Source organism: Electrona antarctica, assembly GCF_951216825.1.
Source record: "Electrona antarctica genome assembly, chromosome: 1".
Classification (NCBI taxonomy): domain Eukaryota; kingdom Metazoa; phylum Chordata; class Actinopteri; order Myctophiformes; family Myctophidae; genus Electrona; species Electrona antarctica.
In genome coordinates this window covers 14,210,093-14,236,968 of record NC_136806.1, presented here as the reverse complement: position 1 = coordinate 14,236,968, position 26,876 = coordinate 14,210,093, and the positions used below count along the sequence as shown (strand labels likewise).

Genomic DNA, 26,876 nt, shown 5'->3' with positions numbered 1-26,876 from the left:
ACACAACTACTCAATTGTTAGTTTTGAGATTGAGTAGTTATGTCACTTTGCGCTGTGATGGCTGAGCTTTGCAGAATGGAACAAATAGTATGGATGATCTCGGGGGAGAGCCTCTAGTTGAATACAATAGCATGCTGTGGATGGTGGAAATAAGTCCACACCAATGCAACTAGTTGTGTGTGTGTGCGTGCGTGTGTGTGTGTGTGTGTGTGTGTGTGTGTGTGTGTGTGTGTGTGTGTGTGTGTGTGTGTGTGTGTGTGTGTGTGTCATTACCTGTGAGCTCTGCAGACTTTGGGCAGCCTCATGTTGCTGTTATTGTTCTCTTGTGAGGACACGACGCCACTCTGTTCCTCTCTGCTGCACCCTGCCTCTCATGCTACTGGCACTATGCACGCACACACACACGCACACACACGCATGCACAGAGATAGGGTTTTATTACTATACTTATGAGGACATCATCAACATTTTAGGCCGGTGATTTATTTTATGAATAAATCATAACATTTAGTTTTTTTTTGCCATTTACCATAAGCTGAAAAATAGCAGATCTACAAGCTCGCACAACATGTCACGAGCTTGTAGATTTGTTTTCAGCACACTATCTATAGGGATAGTTGATCGTTAATCGATTGCCCGATCGTTAAGTAATTCAATTAAACAGCTAACAATTAATAAAAAATCACACCCGTGTGAAATGAGGGGCACTCTTGTCATCGTACATCAATTAATGTTAGCGGACATTTGACATTGCTACATAAGGTACATAAGGTGGTCCCTTATTGGCCAAGCGCTCCCACCAACATGTGATTGGTTAGCCGATTTGCTCGTTTACATATAATATTTCCCTTCAATATCAATGGCGTTGTTTTCATTTAAATTACGTCATAATTAGTGGAATTCTGACATCATTTCTCCGTTCATTGTCAATGGCAAATCTTGAGGCGTGCGGGGACTAGCGCCCCTTAATTTAACCCATTTTGGTGTTTAAAGCATTATGTTATGCTTTAGCTATTGAAAAATAGCAGATCTATAAGCTCATAGCGCGGCACTCGGTGCCTCGCTATGAACTTGTAGGTCTGCTATTTTTTTTAAATCGTGAAAATGTGGCGCGAATCTTTGAATATATATTCTTTCAGAGCGAACGTTTTCAACTCAAATATTTGCTGCTGGGGGGTCCCTGGAACCATATATTTTTGGGGGTCCTTGACATGAAATATTGAGAACCACTGATATAGAAACATTTTCAGAAAATTGTCATGACTCATGATTTAGAAGACTTTTCTTTTTTTTAAAGTTTCGACGTCAGGTCTAAACGGGTTAAACAGAGTCCCCCCACCTTGGTAGCCACAGAAACGTCTCTGTGACAGACAAGACAGTTCACATTTCATTCCTCATACAAAGATGCCATTGTCTGGCCCTGTATCTCACTGCTGTGATTCTTTCTGACTGTATCTCACATTAAGGAACATAATACAAGCTCGTAGCGCGCCACTCGGTGGCGCGCTATGAGCTTGTAGATCTGCTATTTTTCAATAGCTAAAGCATAACATAATGCTAACACCAAAAGGGGTTCCCGCCACGCACGCACGCACGCACGCACGCACGCACGCACGCACGCACGCACGCACGCACGCACGCACGCACGCACGCACGCACGCACGCACGCACGCACGCACGCACGCACGCACGCACGCACGCACGCACGCACGCACGCACACACACACACACACACACACACACACACACACACACACACACACACACACACACACACACACACACACACACACACACACACACACACACACACACACACACACACACACACACACACACACACACACACACACACACACACACACACACACACACACCTCAAATATTACCACAGTTGAGAGGTCCGGACATCAACATTTTAGGACAGCTTCAAAAACAGACACTAATAATAAGCCGAGCCTGAAAAACAGACACTAATAATAAGCCGAGCCTGTCGAGCAGCTATGATGACATCACAGCATAAACTAACATAGAACAGAAACTCTCTTCCTCTATATGCACGCTGACACTGAGGCTACTGACCCTGTGCACGCACGCACGCACGCACGCACGCACGCACGCACGCACGCACGCACACACACACTCCACCTCACCCCCCTAGCACTCACCTCTTCAGACTCCACCTCACCCCCTAGCACTCATCTCTTCAGACTTGTGACCCAAAAGAGACACATAACAATGTGTCCGTGACCCACAAATGGGTCCCGGCCCACTCTTTGGGAACCCCTGGCCTACGGGGGCTTCCCACGGGTCACAGACAAGGCCCAGAGAGAAGGATGAGGCAGGCGGGTCACAGACAAGGCCAGAGAGAGAAGGAAGGATGAGGCAGGCAGGTCACAGACAAGGTCCAGAGAGAGAAGGATGAGGCAGGTGGGTCACAGACAAGGCCCAGAGAGAGAAGGATGAGCCAGGCGGGTCACAGACAAGGCCCAGAGAGAGAAGGATGAGGCAGGCGGGTCACAGACAAGGCCCAGAGAGAGAAGGATGAGCCAGGCGGGTCACAGACAAGGCCCAGAGAGAGAAGGATGAGCCAGGCGGGTCACAGACAAGGCCAGAGAGAGAAGGATGAGCCAGGCGGGGCAACGCATCAGGCAGAAGCATATAGGCAGGATTTATATTCAGGGTGGGCAAAATGTCAACGAGTTGCTGTGTGGTATGATCAAGTAGGGCACTGATTTACATAAAGAAACTTGAATATGGAGATGAGCTTCTCTTCTCGCCCCACGCAGGAGCTAACTATTTCCATAGACAACGCCTTGGTGACTTCGGTTCCAACTAGGGCATTCACTTCTAGTCATTTTTACTAGTTGACTAGTTGCCTAGTTTACTAGTCGACTAGTTGTTTAACTACCTATTGTGTAAAACAAATTAAAAAAAATATATTTTTTCTTATCAACTAGTCAACTAGTACCAACAAGGTCGACTAGTGGATTTACTAGTCGACTAGTAAAAACTAGTGCCCTCTTATGGAGGGCACTAGTAAACTAGTCGACTAGTTGCTTAATGCCCTAGTTCCAACAGCTATGCCCTGCCTGGGAAAAAAAGCACCTGTTGTTCCCTAGTAACAGAACTCAATAAACAAATTGCAATTTAGGCATTTAGCAGACGCTCTTGTCCAGAGCGACTTGTAAGGTGAGAACAGAAGTAAGCACAGAAAGTGAGAAACATGAACTCTGGACAAGCACAGGTGGATAGTCACATACGTAGAGAAAGTGAGAAGTAGAGTGAAGCGAGAACAATGTAGTTTTGTGGCTTTCTTTTCCTAAGTCTCCTGAACTTGAACACAGCATTTTGCGTCGAGAAAAATCCATGTCGTTACACCTGCATCTCCAGTAGATAAAGAGTGCTGGGTTGCGCTCCAAAAATAGCTGATCTACAAGCTCTCAACGCGTCGCAGCGCGACGCGTTGAGAGCTTGTAGATCAGCTATTTTTGTCCAAAAGTGCCCTCTTATGGAATTTCAGCCCCTGCCTCTCTAACACTCTCTGCACGTCCCTGCATACGAGGCAGACACTGGCTTCCCATCTCCTCCAGGACAGACACATCATCACCCCCGTCCTCCACTGGCTTCCCATCTCCTCCAGGACAGACACATCATCACCCCCGTCCTCCACTGGCTTCCCATCTCCTCCAGGACAGACACATCGTCCTCCACTGGCTTCCCATCTCCTCCAGGACAGACACATCATCACCCCCGTCCTCCACTGGCTTCCCATCTCCTCCAGGACAGACACATCATCACCCCCGTCCTCCACTGGCTTCCCATCTCCTCCAGGACAGACACATCATCACCCCCGTCCTCCACTGGCTTCCCATCTCCTCCAGGACAGACACATCATCACCCCCGTCCTCCACTGGCTTCCCATCTCCTCCAGGACAGACACATCATCACCCCCGTCCTCCACTGGCTTCCCATCTCCTCCAGGACAGACACATCATCACCACCGTCCTCCACTGGCTTCCCATCTCCTCCAGGACAGACACATCGTCCTCCACTGGCTTCCCATCTCCTCCAGGACAGACACATCATCACCCCCGTCCTCCACTGGCTTCCCATCTCCTCCAGGACAGACACATCATCACCCCCGTCCTCCACTGGCTTCCCATCTCCTCCAGGACAGACACATCGTCCTCCACTGGCTTCCCATCTCCTCCAGGACAGACACATCATCACCCCCGTCCTCCACTGGCTTCCCATCTCCTCCAGGACAGACACATCATCACCCCCGTCCTCCACTGGCTTCCCATCTCCTCCAGGACAGACACATCATCACCCCCGTCCTCCACTGGCTTCCCATCTCCTCCAGGACAGACACATCATCACCCCCGTCCTCCACTGGCTTCCCATCTCCTCCAGGACAGACACATCATCACCCCCGTCCTCCACTGGCTTCCCATCTCCTCCAGGACAGACACATCATCACCCCCGTCCTCCACTGGCTTCCCATCTCCTCCAGGACCGACACATCATCACCCCCGTCCTCCACTGGCTTCCCATCTCCTCCAGGACAGACACATCATCACCCCCGTCCTCCACTGGCTTCCCATCTCCTCCAGGACAGACACATCATCACCCCCGTCCTCCACTGGCTTCCCATCTCCTCCAGGACAGACACATCATCACCCCCGTCCTCCACTGGCTTCCCATCTCCTCCAGGACAGACACATCATCACCCCCGTCCTCCACTGGCTTCCCATCTCCACCAGGACAGACACATCATCACCCCCGTCCTCCACTGGCTTCCCATCTCCACCAGGACAGACACATCATCACCCCCGTCCTCCACTGGCTTCCCATCTCCTCCAGGACAGACACATCATCACCCCCGTCCTCCACTGGCTTCCCATCTCCTCCAGGACAGACACATCATCACCCCCGTCCTCCACTGGCTTCCCATCTCCTCCAGGACAGACACATCATCACCCCCGTCCTCCACTGGCTTCCCATCTCCTCCAGGACAGACACATCATCACCCCCGTCCTCCACTGGCTTCCCATCTCCTCCAGGACAGACACATCATCACCCCCGTCCTCCACTGGCTTCCCATCTCCTCCAGGACAGACACATCATCACCCCCGTCCTCCACTGGCTTCCCATCTCCTCCAGGACAGACACATCATCACCCCCGTCCTCCACTGGCTTCCCATCTCCTCCAGGACAGACACATCATCACCCCCGTCCTCCACTGGCTTCCCATCTCCTCCAGGACAGACACATCATCACCCCCGTCCTCCACTGGCTTCCCATCTCCTCCAGGACAGACACATCATCACCCCCGTCCTCCACTGGCTTCCCATCTCCTCCAGGACAGACACATCATCACCCCCGTCCTCCACTGGCTTCCCATCTCCTCCAGGACAGACACATCATCACCCCCGTCCTCCACTGGCTTCCCATCTCCTCCAGGACAGACACATCATCACCCCCGTCCTCCACTGGCTTCCCATCTCCTCCAGGACAGACACATCATCACCCCCGTCCTCCACTGGCTTCCCATCTCCACCAGGACAGACACATCATCACCCCCGTCCTCCACTGGCTTCCCATCTCCTCCAGGACAGACACATCATCACCCCCGTCCTCCACTGGCTTCCCATCTCCTCCAGGACAGACACATCATCACCCCCGTCCTCCACTGGCTTCCCATCTCCACCAGGACAGACACATCATCACCCCCGTCCTCCACTGGCTTCCCATCTCCTCCAGGACAGACACATCATCACCCCCGTCCTCCACTGGCTTCCCATCTCCTCCAGGACAGACACATCATCACCCCCGTCCTCCACTGGCTTCCCATCTCCTCCAGGACAGACACATCATCACCCCCGTCCTCCACTGGCTTCCCATCTCCTCCAGGACAGAGTGCAAGATATCTCCCTAGTTACTGTAACCTACTAGGACATTCACTTCTAGTCATTTTTCCTAGTTGACTAGTATATTTTGTGGGGTCCTTGACATGAAACACTTTGAGAACTACGGACATAAAAACATATGTTTTTCAGAAAACTGTCAGGATTCAGAAGACATTTGTAGAATCGGTCTAAATGGGTTAAAAGAACAACAGAACAACCACTAGTAAGATCCAATGGCTTGAATTCAACATCCTGTCCATCTAGTTATTATTACAATCTTATTGCTGCAGACAGAACAGATCTCCTAGACCTATAGCACTCCTCACACTGTCTGATGATTGGCCAGACTGCTGTAACGCACTTGATTTATTTGATTTGATTTGATTAGACGTTGTGCAGGAAAAAACAAGTTACATCGTGTTCATCGAGGAAGCGTCAAGGATACAAACACAGGAAAGAATGTTTCACTCCTCCGTTTGAGACAAACAGCATTGCAACACAACACACACAGGTAAACAGTACGTCAATGAATAAAACAATCAAGAGCTACACTACCTACACAGCATTAATACATATAACAAAGACATAGAATAATAGAATCCCTTCTCAACGGGATCCAAAGCAAGAACTCCCTCCAATACATCCAGTCCTGACGAGTGTACACATACGAGCAGGGACATGCACACATAGACATCAAAAGGGGCTTCAGCCCCTGCCCTTTTACCCATTGGTAAAAACAACTGCCCTCTTCAGACCACGAATGCAGCATTTGGTATGGTGAAAGAAATGCACATGCCCCTCCTTTCCATGCCATACCGGAAGGCAGCATTCAGGAGAATTGCTTTCTTTTCCTAAGGGCCGATTCATACTTTTAGAGCCGAATAAAAGTCGGTTCGGCTCTGTAGAGCCTACAATGTGACGTCATTTGAGGTTCGGGGGGGCGGGTACCGTCCTAAAGCTCTTCGGTGCTACTGAGTATTTCTGACGATCTGAAATCATTTCGGCACTACAGCGCCGAAACAGCGGTAAAATAGGAGTATGAATCGGTCTCCTGAACTTGAACACAGCATTTTGCGTTGAGAAAACTCCATGTCGTTACACCACATCTCCAGTAGATAAGAGTGCTGGGTTGCTGGTCCAAATGGACAATATTCAATGACCTGATCATGAGCAATGAGGGTATGGGGGAATGAGGAACACCAGAATATGTCTAGGAATATGTGATGTATTGAGCAAGATTTGATATACATTGTCGACTTTTTTGTATTTTTATTTTTTGTTTTTCATGTTTGTATTGTGCTGTGTTATGTCCTTTATTATTGTGTGTTTGTTCAAAAACAAATAAAAATCTAAGTGATAAAAAAAAAAAAAGAGTGCTGGGTTGCGCTCCAAAAATAGCTGATCTACAAGCTCAGCGAGCTTGTATATCTGCTATTTTTGTCCAAAAATAAATGTGTGTCCTCTTACGGAATTTCAGCCCCTGCCTCACTAACACTCTCTGCACGTCCCTGCATACGAGCAGCACATCATCACCCCCGTCCTCCACTGGCTTCCCATCTCCTCCAGGACAGAGTGCAAGATATCTCCCTAGTTACTGTAACCTACCAATGCATCTACGCCGGTGATGCCCCCTCCCTGCTCGAGCCACAAACTGACAAAACCATCCACCACTCGCAACCTCCACAACACTAACCGCCTCTCCCCAAGCTCCGCACCATGGGCGACCTTCTGTTCAGCTGCCCCTCTCCACCAGGCTTCCTCCGAAACATTTCCGAAATTACGTCATAGGCCAGCCAAGTCTATGGACTTTTAATGTTTGTCAAGAGCCTAATTATACATTTCCCATCCCGGCAAAGGTCTATGGAATTTAATGTTTGTTTAGGGTAAAATGAAATATAATGTGCGTCAGCCATGTCTATGGACTTTTAATGTTTTTTTAGGGTCATAAATTGTGATGTAATTTGTGCCAGCCAAGTCTATGGACTTCAATGTGTGTTTAGGCTAATAGGGCAGTAAATACTGCCCTCGCTGCGTGCGCCCCTCACTTCACGTGAGTGTGACACATAATTGTCTGGTTGGTTATTATATTATTATTATAATATTATATTATAATGGAGATACAAGGTTTCCTACCAGACTGTGATGATGGTACTGTATGACATCATCACTACAGTATTCTGTCCATGTTGGATTCCTAAATAATTAACTAACATCACACACACACACACACTGATCAGTAGAGAGGTCACTTCTACTTTGCAGCAGGTCATCTGTGTGTCATGCTGACATGTCAAACTGAATTCAATTATCTCATTTCTAATCATCTAATGCAGTGGTTCCCAAACTGTGGTGCGTGCACCCCTTGTGGTGCGCGGGCGCCTTCTAGGGGGTGCACAACTTGAAAAGGCTAATGGTGGTGCTATGGTATATACTAACATATTATGCCAATATATGGCAAGTATATGCAGAATATAGCCTATATTATGCCATATTCAGGTTCATATATGTGCTGCATATATGTGGATAAATGCAGGAAATGTATGTCTCTATACAGCAATATGCAATTTATATTTCCATGTCGGGGGGTGAGTCAGCTATAGGTCAGGAGGTAACAGGGCATGGCCAAAAAGGTTTGGGAACCACTGATCTAATGCGACTAGTGGATTTACTAGTCGACTAGTTGCTTAATGCCCTATAACCTACCAATGCATCTACGCCGGTGATGCCCCCTTCCTGCTCGAGCCACAAACTGACAAACCCTCCACCACTCGCAACCTGAGAAAGTGACAAACCCTCCACCACTCGCAACCTGAGAAAGTGACAAACCCTCCACCACTCGCAACCTGAGAAAGTGAGAAACATGAACTCTGGACAAGCACGGTGGATAGTCACATAAAAGTAGAGAAAGTGAGAAGTCAAGTGAAGCAAGAACAATGTAGTGTGTCTCAAAGAAACTGTAGGATAGCAGGTAAACAATGAACCTAGCATCTGTCTAACATTTTGTGGCTGAGAAAGAAACAAAACAAGAGCACACACAAGTAACGTATTATCTCTCTGAATAGTTAAGCTAGCTATTAGCATAAAGAAGGGGTACAGGTGGTGCGCTTCTTGACTTCCCGCCAGATATGGGCTCATTTTCCCATAGACTCTCATTATAATGAAGGTACAAAATATATATATTAAAAGTAAAATAAATAAATAAAAACGTTTTTTTTTTTTTTTACATTGTTTAATACGTTTTTATTTATTTATTTTACTTTTAATATATATATATTTTACCTTCATTATAATGAGAGTCTATGGGAAAATGAGCCCATATCTGGCGGGAAGATCTAATGAGGACCGGACCCCCTGTTGGAGACCCCTGATCTAATGCATCTCTGAGGACCGGACCCCCTGTTGGAGACCCCTGATCTAATGCATCTCTGAGGACCGGACCCCCTGTTGGAGACCCCTGATCTAATGCATCTCTGAGGACCGGACCCCCTGTTGGAGACCCCTGATCTAATCTAAAACACTGTCATCCATCGTGCCACTACAGCCCACAAGTGGTTCACAAAGAGACTATTAAAAATCGCACCCGTGCAAACTGAGCGGTGGAACTATATATAGCCTACTATACTGGTTTTGTTATATTTACTGTGTGTTATAATTACATATAGTGACTGTGTGCTATAATACTGTTATAGTCGTGTGTGGTGCAGTAAAGGGTTGCAACAGTTAAATCCAACTAATCAATTTAATTACACACACACACACACACACACACACACACCTGAACCCTAGTTGGCATGTCACCACCGCTTCTAAGAAAATATTAGTAATTTAATAAAACAATCAATTATTAAGCAATTTGCGTTTATGTACATACAAGAATTGTATGTATTTTTCTTTTAAACATAACAGACATGGTTTCGATTGCAGTAAAGTAACGAATAAATAATTATTTGATAAAACAATGGATATATTTTGCAGCCCTTTTTTTTTTTTTAACTTTGAGTAGCCTAACAGACGTCATGCAGAGAGAATGCATGTCTGACTGTGTATGTGTTTCATATTATTATCACAATTATATGATGTGATCAAGTATCAACGCCACAATACTATATAGCCTACACTACAAAATGCGGTTATGTTTTCTCTTCGGGGATGCCAACGCATTCCTCTTAATCTACAAACAGCACAGCTGTACATTTATGAAGGAAAAAGGAGCGCAGAAAAACTCACCAGAGACGTCTGAATAACAATGTATATCAAAACTATAAACAAGCTGATGAAGTGATGATGGAACGGTGCGCCGCTTTATGGTCCATATCGCTGTATATGTTTACTGACGAGAAGAAAACCTAACAGTGCATGTAAAACGACGCTAGCGGTTACATCGCTTGTGGTGACCTATCGAATTACGTGACCGACAGACTGTGGTAAACAAGCGAGCCTGAAAGCAATTCAACTGCTTGGTGTACCAACATGTTAATTTAACAAGTTTAATTAATTTAAGGCACACACACACACACACACACACACACACACACACACACACACACACACACACACACACACACACACACACACACACACACACACACACACACACACACACACACACACACACACACACACACACACACACACACACACACACACACACACACGCACTAGAAAACTAGTAAATGTGATGGTTGGTGATTCAGAATCACGATGCAATGAATCAGTCAGTGTTACCATGTCCACAAGAACATGAGGACACGGACCAGCCATCAGTGGTGGAAAACGTTCTAGTCATATTCTTAAAATAATAATAATAATAATAATAATAATACATTATTAATATTAATAATAATAAAGTACTGCAAGGTAGACATACTCTGTTAGAAGTAAAAGTCCCGAATTCAAAATTTAGCCTGCTTGAGTAAAAGTATTCACATCAAAATGTAGGCTACTTAAAGTAGAAATAAATATGCAGAATGTCCCATTTCTCACACACACACACACACACACACACACACACACACACACACACACACACACACACACACACACACACACACACACACACACACACACACACACACACACACACACACACACACACACACACACACACACACACACACACACACACTTGTCTAACCTCCTCCACTGTCTAACCTGCCTGTCACTGTAAACTGTTAATGTTAATCAATAAATAATTCAATCAATCAAGAGCAGATCTACAAACAACATTGGGCCTATACATTGGGCCTATACATTGGGCCTATACATTGCCACACTGCAGGGCACAATATACGCTGTAGACTAGAGTGCATTGCTGAAATTTGGCGGAAGTAGCGCTCAAGGAAATGACGTTGTAAAGACCTTTTGTTCTTGTGGTGGTTGATTGAGAGTACCTTTTTCTAACTGACTGCTTTGTGCAGCAAATGTGACCAAATAGGGGGTTGGTGTAGGGTGGAATTCTCCTATCTGACTTTTGTTTTGTGAATCTGTTAATGTTAATGTAATGAGTATTACGAATCATGTTCTGTTGTAAGTAGGATAGGCATTTAAAAGCTTTCAGCTTCTGCCTACTCCTTTTGATCATCTTCATGTTTTGTTTTGTTTTTGTAACAGCTTCCATTCATTGTCTTTAAATATTGTATCTGAAACTGAAGGATGATCAACTAAACTAAACTAAACTAAACTAAACTAAACTAAACTAATCTAAACTAAACTAAACTAAACTAAACTAAACTAAACTAAACTAAACTAAACTAAACTAAACTAAACCAAACCATATGTCCTCTAGTCTCTGCCATGTCTGTAGAGCAGGGGTTCTCAACGTTTTTGGCCGGGGACCCCCATAAATGCTTTGGCCATGTCTTGTGACCCCCGCCCCGCCCCCCTCCCCACCCCCAATACAAATTGACCGCTACAATAACCACAATAATAGTGAAAATACATCATGAATAAATACTGAAACCGGATATAATCATTAAGGAAAGTTTATGCATGTACTATGTGTACTATGTAAACTCTTCATTTCTCTTTTCCAGCCATTCAGTTGCAAAAACATAATAATAATAATAATTGAAAATAATTTGGGGACCCCCCAAAATAATTTGGCGACCCCCCGGGGGGCAGCCGAAAGAAGGTGGCACAAGACAAAGCTACCTGATGACCTTTCCCACTTTCACTCACTCCTCTCTGCCTTCTCCCTCTCACTAACCACTGCTAAAACCTCTTTCTACCACACCAAAATCCAATCCTGTACTTCTAACCCAAGGAAACTCTTCTCCACTTTCTCCTCCCTCCTTAAGCCCCCTCCCCCCACTCAACCTGCATCCCTCACTGCTGATGTTTTTGTCAAATACTTTGAGAAGGTTGACGATATCAGCAGCTCCTTTCCCCCCCTCCCCCATAAAGTGGCATCTGACTCAACCAACACTAACCCCAACTTACCATGCATGTCCTCCTTCTCTCCTCTTTCCCCAGACGAGGTCCTACAACTAGTGACATCCACTAGACCTACCACCTGTCCTCTCGACCCTGTCCCGTCTCCAATCTTCCAGACCATCGCACCTGATCTGCTCCCCTTCATCACCTCCATCATCAATACCTCAGTAACCTCAGGCTGCGTCCCATCTGCCCTCAAGTCAGCCAGAGTAACTCCACTCCTCAAGAAACCAACCCTTGACCCCTCAGATGTCAAGAACTACAGACCGGTATCACTCCTTTCATTTCTGTCTAAAAGCATTGAACGTGTTGTCTCCCCCATATCTTGCAAGCATGATTGAACCCTACAAACCCTCCCGCGCACTCAGATCAGCCAACGCAGGAAAGCTGGAAGTACCCTCACTAAAAACGCCGGGACAACGCTCCACACGTCCCAAACTCTTCTCCCTTCTGGCCCCAAAACTGTGGAATGCACTCCCCGTTGCAATCAGAACTGCAGCATCACTCCCAATCTTCCGCCGTAGTCTGAAGACCCACCTTTTCAGACTCCATCATGGCCCATAGCACTTATCCTACCCCCTTAGATAGCACTTTTTAGACTTAGATAGCATTTGACTTATAGCATGTCATGTAGACAGCACAATAATTGCATTGTATGTAGTCATAGCACATCATAGTACATATGTATAGCATAGTATAGTATATATGTATAGTTAATATGTATAGTGTCATTATATAGATATGTTCTAGTTACGTTCTTAGCTTACGCATGTTTCTTGATAAATGCATTTTATATATGTGATGTATTCCCATACTTTTGTTCTTGCCTAATGTAAGTCGCTCTGGATTAAGAGCGTCTGCTAAATGCCTAAATTGTAAATTGTCGCGACCCACGGGTTGAGAACCCCTGCTGTAGAGGGTGACAAAGCACACTAACAGGGATGTCCTCTAGTCTCTGCCATGTCTGTAGAGGGTGACAAAGCACACTAACAGGAATGTTAGACATGGCATGAAGGCACATAGACATACATGATGTGATGGCCTATTGTAGATCGGCTCCTACAGACGTTGCCGCTTTACAAATCTGTTTACATTCTCTAGTCTTGCGTAGCCAGACAACTATCCCACAATCTCCGAATGCTATATAAGCATTTGGAAATTGCGAGAGTCAACAGTCTGGCAACGCGAGACTATACATTCTCCGTGAATGAAACAAGTATTGTGATTGGTCAAAGAAATATTGTATCCGGGGGGAAATACATCTGACGGATGTTCCGGACCGACACTTCCGGACTATGCACTCTCCACCTTATATTGCGACCGTGGCTTTTCTCTTCGCAGATGAGTAAGGCTGGGACCGAGCTCATACATTGCCGTTACTGGTGGCTGCAATTCACAACTACATATTTTTCTCTTTGATTTCTAACAGTTTATATGTTTTGCATACTATTGTTTGTCTGTCATTAAATGTTATTTTAGATCAGTGGTTTTCAACACTTTTCATATCAAGGTCCATTATGCATTCTGCATTTGAGCCACGGAACCACCACTTACGATAAGGTTTATAGCCTCTCAGACCCAAAACTACCCAAGACTATTTTGTTATCGTTGGATGAGATGTTGCCCACATTTCCATTCTGTATTGATGTCGGTACCATTAGGAGAGATAACAGGCAAACGATCTAAATAACAATTCTTCTACATTATCTAATTCTGTAGACTTCTTGTAAATTAAGTAATGACGATGTTTAACAATCATTTACTCTTGAGAGTGTAAAATGAAAGTGCTTTCTTTGTACACTGTCAAGAGTTAAACGATCTAATAGGGTCCATTTGGTTACCAACTCTCCATCATTTAGCTGGGGACCACCTGGAACCCCCCCAAGGACCACTGGTGGTCCCCGGACCACTGGTTGAAAACCAATGGTTTAGAATTTAGATGAATTGAGTCGGCTACTGAGTGTAAAGACCCTGTGCTGTTTTCTGCAAACTGTTAATAAATAAAGAAGAATAAGAAAAAAGAAAACCGCAACCCGTTAACAACCATATTGGTATAGAATTTTACATTTACAACAATTGGGGACTGTTCATGTCAGGAAGAAAACAATTATAACTAGAAAAGTCGCAATTTTGAAAAATTGCAAAGTGTGGTTGCCGCAGTCGCTTACATAGGCCCCTCCCACTAATTTTGCCAGCCAATTACAATGTCACGTCACCCCTGTAATCATGCGTAACTAATTCAGAGGTGATGTATCCCCCAAAAAATCATGTTTTTGCGACAAACGGTTACATTTCTCGCATTTGCGGCGCCCCCTATGGATGAAAATGGAATTGCTTTTGGAACTTGGTTGATTGAACCACCCGCAACATGTGATTCAAATTTGGGATGGATCGGGCATTCCGTTCGTGATTTATGGATTTTTTTGTAAAATAGGCCCCTCCTACTATCTTCGGACGAACGATACGCACTACCAAAATTCTGCAGTTGGTGTTTTAATCGGATAGGTCCGGAGATCATGTGTGCTGATTTTTGTGAGATTTGGACAAAATCAGTAGGAGGAGGAGCCAAAAGTGTGTTTTAAAGAAAATTCAAATTTTTAGGAATTATTTTCCTGACGAAAATGGGCGTGGCCTATATGTGGAAATGCATCATGACCCAAGGAATCACTGACCCATGGGAAAACACATTTTGATTTTACGACTTACGGTTCAAGAGTTATAGGGAAAAACGTAAAGTGGGCTGTTATAGCGCCACCATGAGGCCGACTGATGTAATTCCTTTTCAATTAATTTTCATAATTATTATGAACCTCCCCCCCAAGTCTTGTAAATATGGCGCTTACGGTCTCCAAGGGAAAAAAATACTTACATTTAGTCTTCGATTTCCCCATTATAAGTCTATGGAGAACGAATTAATTAATATCAATTAAACTATACAACGGATCTCTTAGCAAAATACAAGCACACGATTCCCGATGAAGCCGGTCGATTTGACATATGGCTCGAGTGTGTGCGGCCAAAACTATCCTCATTTACAATAACAATAGTCTGGTCTGGTGCCCTCACACTAATAATACGGCCAAAGTCGCTTATACTAATCAGACATGGCAACGCTTGCGGTCGGTCGCAGGCTATATTAAGTCACACATGTCGGTGTAACAGCAGCTTGGATAGCGGATTGCGGTCGAGTACAGATTTTTAAAAAGGTCCCGTGTCTCTTCTTGTCCGTTGTCTATTTGCTCATGTTCATCTATATAGTTGACAGATGAAGCACTCACTCACCCGTCCGTATAGGTGTGAATGCACCGCCATATGGTGGCTCTCTGACTGCAGACGGGACGGTCATTTAGTTGGGAATCTCACTCCGTTGTTTTCATCATTATTCCACCGCAGCAGCAGCATTATCTTTGAATCCACCAGCGTCTTCCGCAGCCTTCACAATAAAAGCTCAGATTTATAGGCCTACTCTAGTTTGGTTCCGAAACAGTGGGTCTAGGTGACGATGTGAACATATTAAGCTCCTTCCTATGTTTCCGACATGACATGCTTATAACCCATGCATGCCAACCAGAACCCTTAGCTCATCTGACAAAGGTCTCCTCACTATACACGGGATAAACTGTGGAATTATATACCAGCTAATCTAAGCAATAAGGTCTCTATAATAGTGTCTAAAGCTACTACTATTTTTCAACCACAATTATGAGACAATAGACGTGCAGTTGAATGAGTTTGGGAAATGGGAACAGAGGGCATGACACAAAAGATATACAATAAATTATCTTTGGGAGAATTAATTGCAGCAACTAGCCCATGCAGTGATAGTGAAGAAATGGAACTTGGAAATTAAGAGCCTTTCTGACAGCATATCATTTGACTGGACCTTTCCAGCACACAGAGAACTGGGACAAATAAATAAGGAACTGAAATTTCAGCCGTATCCATACATGGAACTCGATAGAGCTCTCTCATCATTACTCAACTGTAAGCATTTGTCTCATCAGCAAGAACTGAACAGTGATGAAGAAAGAGAACTCGGAAAGACTCTTGCAGTCAAACAAGAACTGAACTTTCAACCATTTATAAAGATATCAAGTCAAGTGCAAGCAAGTCTGTAAGCATGGACACATGATAACACCCATCCTGTTCTCATTGCACTGGCTCCCTGTTTCAGCAGCTCCTGCTGCTAATCACTCATAACTGCAGCATAAACGGACATGCCCCTCCCCACCTACCTACACCCATTAGGCCTAGTACTTCACAAACAAACATCCACACGCAACCTCAGAGGTGCTAACAGCTTCCTCCTTCCAGGCCCCCACTGCCAAACCCCCACATGATTTTAGTCATAATTATCTTTCAACCACACTCCACACGGTTTTACTGACTGCAACTGTATACATGACCAGTCTTCCTGTAAGTTACACAACACACACATTACCGTATCTTTCACTAGCAACACCAAATAAGTTGATATATTTGCATCAAGAAATACAAAATTTGTATTTCTTGATGCAAATATATATATATATATATATTAATGAGTTTGATTGAGCAAGCACTTTGTATTCCATAATACAAATGTTTGCATGTTGCAACTCTGGTGTGGTTATAGGGCTTAAGGGACCAGACATACAGTGTAGCGCCTAAACCCCATTATTAGGCGTTACTGGTTACCGACAGCCAGCTTGATGTTATGACGTGTGCTCCAGCAACTGATGGCCAAACATCAGAGCCGGATTTACCTTGCTGAGGGCCCCCGGGCTGGAGCAAATTTGAGGGCCCCCCTTGGGGCGCCGCGCGTCCTGCGATTTGGATTTTTTTTTGGGCTATTTTGTTTTCATTTTGGGGTTTCCAGGCCCCTAAAAAGAGAGGCAGGCAGGCAGAAGCTCTCAATGGTTTAACCATAATACAACTAAATACAATAACAATACACACATTTCACTTGAATTGGATTTCACTTTACAATTTTATAATTAAAAAAAATAAAAAATATATATATATATATATATATTTTTTTTTTGGGCCCCCCTAGTCGGGGGCCCCCGGGCTTCAGCCCACCCTAGCCCAACGGTAAATCCGCCTCTGCCAAACATAGAGTAGCCTATATTAAGTGATATGTATTAGCTAAAGTCCTATACTTTTACATACATAGCCTAAATAAACAGCATGTTTAAGAACATGTTTCAGGCAGGTAAACGAGGTACACAACCATTTCACCAGAGCCAGTATTGCAGATGTGGTGCTATCCCTGCTTTTAAAAGTAAAGTGGGCAAAAGGCTCATTCATTTATATAGGAGCCACACAGTGGAACAGCCTGGGAACCAGTGTTAAACTGACCTCCAATCTGAGGACATTTAATCCATTTTGACGTGAGATCAGATTCTAAACATGTCTTCTACATCCTGGCAGTTTTCTGAAAAAGCTATGTTTCTATGTCAGTCGTTCTTCGATTTTTCAAAAATAGCAGACCTACAAGCTCGTAGCGCGCCACTCGGTGGCGTGCTATGAGCTTGTAGATCTGCTATTTTTCAATAGCTAAAGCATAACATAATGCTAACACCAAAAGGGGTTCCCGCCCAAAATGTTAAACAGAAGACTAAACAATGGCTACTGGAAAAGGTTCCCCTATAAAGGGTCATCTTTAGAGGGATGGATAGGGACGTACATGTTGTGTTGCGTATGTAATGTATATGTACTGTTATGTATTTATGTTTATGTTTATTTATTTGATATGGACATAACAGTGGAAATAAGTCTTTGGGGCGACTCACACGGTCGCAACAGATTGATGTATGCTTGTTGTATACAAAGGGTGTGATACATCTTGCCCCAATGCATTTCCAATGGGAGTCACATGGTTTGACACAACATGTGTGTTGTATGAGGGGGAGGGGGGCAGTCGAAACACAGCCGAAAGCCATACAACAGCTTGTAGTCCAAAATGTTGTATCAAACCATGTGACTTCCATTGGAAATGCATTGGGGCTGCCATGACACACACTTACATCTTGCTTACATCTAGCATGCATCAATGTTGTATGCTAGATCGAAAGGTGAGTGAGGCCTTTGGACTTTACTGTGAAATCCTTGAATCACTGCCTGGTTATAATGTTGTATTATGATTACTTTTCTAAATAAATCAAATCAAATAAAATAGTGTCTCAAACACAGAATCATCCTTGAATCACAGTCTAAAAACTGTTTTCCCCCCTGTCAGCAACACCTGCAGCTGATTAGAGCCATGGTTAAATACCCTCCCCGTAACCATGGTAACCTAGGCCTTGATTGACAAATTGACAATGCCATCCAGTGACTATTTTCAATAGATTTTGTACACATTTTGAATCTGTGAAATGGGACATTCTGCAATGAGTACTTTTACTTTTAGTAATTTAAGTACATTTTGATGCAGATACTTTTGTACATTTACTCAAGTACATTTTCAATTCCGTACTTTTACTTGTAACGACGTCCTTCTAAATTGCAGTATTGGTACTTTTACTTACGTAAAACAATTGAGTACTTTTTCCACCACTGCTCAAATGGCTCTTACATACAGTATTGTACTGCACAGACATACGGAACTATCTCATATAACACCACTTCTTGTTTTCTTTCACTCTTAAAACACATGACAAAAATATAACAAAATAGAGAAATATGACTGTTATATTTTATCAGGAACTTGGCCTAGGGCACAAAGGTCAAATGTCAGGGCAAGGCCATCAATTATCAATTAATAAAAAGAAAACAACCGTCAATGTACTCACTTTGACTGCATTTTAACGTTGGCTCAATATTTCTTAAAAAAAAAGAAGAAATAAAAAAATCTTTAAATAGTTTTTTCTCCTAATAAATTAGTTTTTTAGCGTACTCAGAAAAGGGCTATATAAATTGTATATGTATTATTATACCTACTGTATGTAATACATATGGAAGCAAGATGCTCCACATTAACTTGGCCCAACATGTACATCTATCTACATCTGTCTATTTACAATTTGGCGACCCCCCGAGGGGTCGCGACCCACGGGCTGAGAACCCCTGGTCTATTACACTGTGCGATCTCCTCTGCCTCCTGCATCTCTATCAAACACAGTAGCCTAACATATTCACTTGAAGACGAGGGCAAACTGAAGAGCTTGGAGACAGTTTACGTATCACATTGATTGGAACTAGGGGGAAACAATAATAACCTGACTCTGTACAGTACAGACCAAGCTAACCAAGGAACATACCTCAGATCTGCACAAAATATGAGGTGTAAAAGCAACAGCGAACTTACCATGGTCACTGATATGCATGTGACTGTCTCAAGTTGTTAGATTAACGATATACTGACTGATGGCAGCCAGCTCACTTTAATTAGACAATCATTCTAAATAATATTTATGATAGTGACATTTTGTCAAATATTCTTCTTGATAAGGGTGTTGGGCAGGCCCCCGCACGCACGCTGGTGTGGCAATTCTAAACACTAATAAAGCGTGAGGAATTACAAGGCGAGCACTGTCTTCATGAGGTTTATTTAACGCAGTGGTTCCCAAACTGTTTTGTGTCAAATTACCCCCAAATCAACATTTCTTAGGCCACGGACCCCCCTTTTGAAAACATATGCCAGTGACACCGATAAGGGAGGATTTTTACAGCTCTAGCAGTGATTCCGAAACATATTAATTTCATGGACCCCCCAGTTTCACACGCATTATGCTACGGAACCCCGATTTAATGGCATTTCTACCTCTGGTAACCCAATTTATATTGTAAAACCACTTAACTCTGAGAGTGTACAAATGGAACCAAATGGACCCGTTAGGGTCCATTATAATATCAGTCATAGGTCCCTCCATGCAGGTACACAAGGTATGGGTTTATAATATCAGTCATAGGTCCCTCCATGCAGGTACACAAGGTATGGGTTTATAATATCAGTCATAGGTCCCTCCATGCAGGTACACAAGGTATGGGTTTATAATATCAGTCATAGGTCCCTCCATGCAGGTACACAAGGTATGGGTTTATAATATCAGTCATAGGTCCCTCCATGCAGGTACACAAGGTATGGGTTTATAATATCAGTCATAGGTCCCTCCATGCAGGTACACAAGGTATGGGTTTATAATATCAGTCATAGGTCCCACCATGCAGGTACACAAGGTATGGGTTTATAATATCAGTCATAGGTCCCTCCATGCAGGTACACAAGGTATGGGTTTATAATATCAATCATAGGTCCAACCATGACAGGTACACAAGGTATGGGTTTATAATATCAGTCATAGGTCCCTCCATGCAGGTACACAAGGTATGGGTTTATAATATCAGTCATAGGTCCAACCATGACAGGTACACAAGGTATGGGTTTATAATATCAGTCATAGGTCCCTCCATGACAGGTACACAAGGTATGGGTTTATAATATCAGTCATAGGTCCCTCCATGCAGGTACACAAGGTATGGGTTTATATTATCAGTCATAGGTCCAACCATGACAGGTACACAAGGTATGGGTTTATAATATCAGTCATAGGTCCCTCCATGCAGGTACACAAGGTATGGGTTTATAATATCAGTCATAGGTCCCTCCATGCAGGTACACAAGGTATGGGTTTATAATATCAGTCATAGGTCCCACCATGCAGGTACACAAGGTATGGGTTTATAATATCAGTCATAGGTCCAACCATGCAGGTACACAAGGTATGGGTTTATAATATCAGTCATAGGTCCCTCCATGACAGGTACACAAGGTATGGGTTTATAATATCAGTCATAGGTCCCTCTGGAGACAGAAAGAGAGATGAGAGAGAGGGGGGTTTGAGGAACACGACGCAGGAGGTGAATCCAAGCTCCTCTAGATTAACATACGGAGGAAAGGAACATTTGTTATAGAGGAAGAGGGGGGGGGGGGGGGGGGGCAGTAGATTGATGGTCACAAGTGAAAGGAAGGCATTGTTGTAAATGTTCTTGTTTGTATACAGGGCGCCATTGGAAAAGTCTCAATTGGATTTCCCTGAAATAAAGGTTTCAATCAAAACATTGTTTGGACACAGGCCATGGCGTTATCACACCATGGGTGCAAGCTTCAAAGAGTAAAAAGACAAAGTAGGCTATATTTAAAGTCTGCGCACGCACGCACACACACACACACACACACACACACACACACACACACACGTCTAACTTTCTCCACTTATATTCTATAATAAAGAGACAAGCACAAACTGTTCTTACTGTACAACAAGCAAAGAAAACACTTTTAATTTCAAAACTTGCGTCTGACTAATGGGCCATATATAATTCAATGTCAACTCCGAATCAATGTCGTCAGCCCATGTGCTGTATACGAGTCCCAGAGTCAAATATGTCGCAAGGTGGTCGCAATATACAAAAACAAAAACATATGAAAATAAACAAAAAGTATTATGCTCTATAAAGTTGCGGACACGCGTTCTCTTTCATTTACATTGTGAACATAACCGGCTTGAATTTGAACCGATCTGCAATGGAGCGATATCGCATTGTCCCTGTCGGGTGGAAACCACCAGTTTCACCATTCAAATTATAACCCATTCTGGGCGGGAACCCCTTTTGGTGTTTTAACTAAGCATTATGTTATACTTTAGCTATTGAAAAATAGCAGATCTACAAGTTCATAGCGCGCCACCAAGTGGCGCGCTACGAGCTTGTAGGTCTGCTATTTTTGAAAAAGCGTAAAAAAAGCGGCACGAATCTTTGAATATATATTCTTTCAGATTACTTTTTTCTTCATTTGGGATAATCAATAGCAAAAGTAGCAGATCTAGCAGCTTGTTTGGAGCTTGTGGATCTGCTGCTTTCGATGCTTTTGTGTGGCGCTGTAGTATGATCACATAAGGGGCGTTTAATTTACGGGGAGAAACAAAGGTAGAATATGGAGATAAAAGCTTTCCGGCCGACAGCAACGACATCATATCATTGCAGTCGGAAGTCAAAAAAAACAAAAAACAATAACACAAAAAAAACTGTAGTTATAATTTAGTCACAAGCTCTTGTTTGTTATAACATGTTCAATAGTTATACAAGAAGAGCAAGTCTGCAAAACAGCTCAGCTTCACAGGTGACTTTTGTCACCTGATGAAGGCCAACGATGGCCGAAACGTCGAGTCATTCTTGTAAGTCTGTTTTAACCCATTTTGACCTGAGATCAGATTCTAAAAATGTCTTCTACATCCTGACAGTTTTCTGAAAAAGCTATGTTTCTATGTCACTCGGTGGCGCGCTATGAGCTTGTAGATCTGCTATTTTTCAATAGCTAAAGCATAACATAATGCTATCACCAAAAGGGGTTCCCGCCCAAAATGGGTTAAAAGACTGTGGAGCTGAGCTGTTGTGCGGACTTCCTCTTCTTCTACATTGTATCAACCTTTGTGCAGCACCAGCGAGGGACTGGATGTGTGCAAACCCATTCTTTATACAACCCACAGACATACTTAACCATTTTCACTTTAAAAAAAATAGAATTGCTGGCCTGGGCCGTGGCTCAGCGGTCCAGGCACCTTGGCCGGTGGTCCGAGTCTGGCAGTGTGCCGCGGGTTCGACTCCCGATCCGGCATTTACTGCATGTCACTCCCCCATCTCTCTCTCCCCCCCATTTCCTGGCAGCCTACTGTCTGTCCCTCTATAAAAAATATAAAATAAAGGCGAAAGCCGCAAAAGAATAAACATAAAAAAAATAATAATATAGAATTGCCAATCTAAAAGCTCACAACTTTGCCATTTGTTGCACGACACTCTAGTTGGATCAAATAGGGCAAAAAAACCAAACAAAAAACAACCATCAAAAGTTGAAATATGGAGATACAAGAATGATTCCGTCCGACAGAGATTCAGTGGCATGGATTCTAGCTACTAGCACATTTTAAACAATGCATTTTCACAGTTTGTGCAACACACGTACTTACTGCTGCTGTTGGAAATAACGATTCATTTCATTTTAGAAATGAGTTGCGTTGCGAGCCCTTTGTTCTGTGGGGGGTTTTGCTGCCTTTGCAATTTGGCTTAGCGCGGAAGTCTGTGGTTGTTGGTTGTCTTCGCTGCGCCCCAGCGCTACATTCTACCATGTTACCAGTGGCGTGCACAGATAGACACTAGGGGGTGCTAGAGCACCCCCTGCCCTTTTGGCAATGTGCCCTTTTGGAAAAAAAAGGGAAAAAACGTTTTTTTCCTTTTTTTTTTGATTTTTCAAAAATAGCAGACCTACAAGTTCATAGCGCGCCACTCGGTGGCGCGCTATGAGCTTGTAGATCTGCTATTTTTCAATAGCTAAAGCATAACATAATGCTAACACCAAAAGGGGTTCCCGCCCAAAATGGATTAAGGCAACCGGCCGGTTCCACGCGCTGCACAAGGTGCCCTTTTTTAACTTGAGCACCTGCCCCTCTAAATGTCTGTGCACGCCACTGCATGTTACATCAGTATTTCACATGTGTTAGACTTGGGACACGTTTTAGTTTTTACGGACAAAATCAATAGCGAATTTTGGTTCATTCCAAACCATTTTCCATGCCTGGAAGACAGTTTATTTTCCTTCTAAATTAAAATTATTTCAAAAGTCTACTGCAGAGGCTGCTTCAGCTCAAACAGCCCCGTCCCTCCTCTCACCACCTTCCCCACCACCAGACAGGCCGACGGGGACGACAGCTTCTCGTAAGAACCTGAGGAGACACAAACCACACGGAACACGCTTTAGAAGAGGTTCCTTCCTGTAAAAGGTTGAGTGTCTAGGGGTGGAAAGTTTGTCACCGTCATTGTGAGAGCAGAGAGGACCACGATGGCCACATGCGGCCCCCACCTTCACTTAATGTGGCCCTCAGGTTCAGAACACTGATATAATATTGGTTTCAGCTGTTACAATTCCACAACATGCAAACATGACCCGCTTTAATTACTTCAGTCTAAATTAGTAGCTCATTGCTCAACACAAGCATAATTAAAGGTATTTGAAATTATGTAAAAATGTTAATTTTCAGGATTCCAATTAAAAAATGGCAAAAAAGAATTCAAGATTTCAATTCAAATATAGCAAAAATATTTTTGCTACAACAGTAATATATGGCCCTAGGGAGTGAGTGTGGAAATATAGCGGCCCTCTCCATCGTCAAAGTTGCCCACACCTGATATACAGAAATTCTCAGGACTGCTCTCTTCGAACTGCTGTAACCTTTTTTTTCTTCAAATAAACGAAACTAAACGAAACACACTTGACAAAGACCACAAGGTCGAAGCGTTGTTCCTATATTGTCTGCTGCTGTTGGAAATAATGATTTGTTACATTTTAAAAGTGATTTGCGAGCCCTTTGTTCGTCTACTATAGACTGTGGTTTTGCTGCATTTGCAGCTTTGCTCAGCACGGAAGTTGGAGGTTATGTGTTATCTTTGTCTTTTAAAACACGCACAGTGCACGCGTGAACGCGTGCACGCACGCACGCACACACCCCGATTAGCTAACAAAACACAATGGGTCTCATTCGCAAAGCTCTTTGCAAGATACTCAAAACTCAAAAATAGCTGATCGATCTACCAGCTCACCATGCTTGATAGTTATTGTTCAGTCAGATAACTCACAAATAGATTGAACAAATATTATTATAGAATGAGAATATAAGTGTGCATATAATATTTTATCTTGGCGTTCGGCTCGGGTACATTTTTCTCCCTGCTCTGGCGCAATTATACAACCATCATTAACACCCCGAACGCCGGGCTTATTTAATCCATGAAATCAGAGCGCCCAGCGATTTATAGCAGCGGCAGGGCTGGACTGGCCACAGGGCATACCGGGCATTTTCCCGGTGGGCCGCGACCGTAGGGGGCCGCCATGATTAAAAAAAAAGGCAGGCAGGCAGGCCACCAGGTAGCGCCCCCCCTGACCCCCCCGGCGGTGCAGTGCAGGGGTGGGGCCACATAATATTATGTTGCTTAGGGCCACTACTGTTTGTATCATTTATGTTGTTCTGTAAAAGTGGTGGTATTAGGGCTTGTTTGTGTGTGTGCCTCGACGGAGTGGGTGGTAGAGTTTCTGCTATCTGCGCGCTGGTTGTGGTGGGCCGGTCTGGGCCAAATTCACGCGAAAATGCCCGGGCCGAATTTTTGTCCCAGTCCAGCCCTGAGCAGCGGAGCACATTTAGCGACGGACCGGATGCTATCCCGGATGTAGCTGAAGTAGCTTGATGTAGCCAAAACACTCCTGAGGCGAACGACAACAACGGGAGGTATGATTAATTATAACGCGATCAGCGACGGGACCGCGGTGGGCCGTCTAACACATCATCTTTGCTTAAAATGGGGGGGAACATTTTCGATGACGTCCCACTGGAAAATAACATAGCATGTTGCGCAACAGACGCTCCCAGCCTGTGGAGCGATGCAATCGGTTTTGATATCAATAATCTCTGTCCTTTTTTATCAATCTCCGTCCTGAGCGCTGGGCGTTACTAATTGATTGAACGGAGAACTCCGTCCTTGCCGCTCGGGGTGTTAACCATTAACACCTTGAGGGCTCGGGCCTCAAGCCGTCTAACACAGGATCTTTTTTCATAATTAGACGGGATGATTTAGATCGCGAGTTATGAACGTTTTAAGATTTTCGTTGTCGTCCGCTAAAAAGGCAGGAAACATTTTCGATGACGTGTCACTGTTGTGCAACACCGAGGATTGGGCAACAAGCGCTCCTAGGCTGTGGAGCGATGCGACCGGTTTTGATATCATTAATCTCCGTCCTGTTAATCAATCTCCGTCTCGGGCAACTGACCGTGCACTTGAACCTGACGGTGATCTCCGTCTGGGGCCCTTAAACTGTTAAGAGCAGGGAGGGAGATAGATATACAATAACAACCCCTCCATGGGGAACAGGAATAGCAGAGCTTACCGGTGGTGCTGGGGTGGCGGTGGGAACAAACAGCTCATAACGACAACTAGGAACGTAAGGAATGCAGGAATATTGCAGCCTTAGGTGAGCTTAGATAGACCTCTTAGATAGAACTTTATGTAGACTTAGATAGCATTTTATACAGACTTATAGCATGTTACGTAGACAGCACTAGAATTGCATTTTATGTAGTCATAGCACTTTATAGTATATACGTATAGTATAGTATGTATAGTTTATATGTATAGTTTCATTATATAGATATTCCACTGTTACGTTCTTAGCTTACGCATGTTTCATGATAACTACTTTTTATGTATGTGATGTATTGCCATGCTTTCTGTTCTTGTAAGTCGTTATTGTCGTTATTGTAAATCACTCTGGATTAAATCTGCTAAATGCCTAAATTGTAAATTGCTTAAAAACCCCGCCCAATTGGTCAGCTGATTGGCACGTCAGCGTGTGACGCGTGGGACTGTGGCACTACGCACAGCAGGCGTGGGACTGTGGCACTACGCACAGCAGGCGTGGGACTGTGGCACTACGCACAGCAGGTGTGGGACTGTGGGACTGTGGCACTACGCACCTTTTGGTGTTAGCATTATGTTATGCTTTAGCTA

General features: G+C 44.1%; 2 protein-coding genes across 2 annotated transcripts in view; both read right to left on the bottom strand.

The window, feature by feature from the left end:
- Positions 1–15,751, bottom strand: part of st3gal5 (ST3 beta-galactoside alpha-2,3-sialyltransferase 5) — a gene marked incomplete at its 3' end in the record, with an annotated part of 57,654 nt that extends 41,903 nt beyond the window's left edge. Inside the window, exons 1-2 of the mRNA XM_079492702.1 lie at positions 15,627–15,751; positions 274–385 (exon numbers count right to left, since the gene is read on the bottom strand). Of these exons, the coding sequence (XP_079348828.1) occupies positions 274–305 (32 nt within the window). The 5' untranslated portion in view covers positions 306–385; positions 15,627–15,751. The remainder of the gene's footprint in view (positions 1–273; positions 386–15,626) is intronic.
- A 5,823-nt stretch (positions 15,752–21,574) lies between these two features.
- polr1a (RNA polymerase I subunit A) overlaps positions 21,575–26,876 on the bottom strand; it is a 93,949-nt gene continuing 88,647 nt past the window's right edge. Inside the window, exon 38 of the mRNA XM_079513505.1 lies at positions 21,575–24,043. Within this exon, the coding sequence (XP_079369631.1) occupies positions 23,943–24,043 (101 nt within the window). The 3' untranslated portion in view covers positions 21,575–23,942. The remainder of the gene's footprint in view (positions 24,044–26,876) is intronic.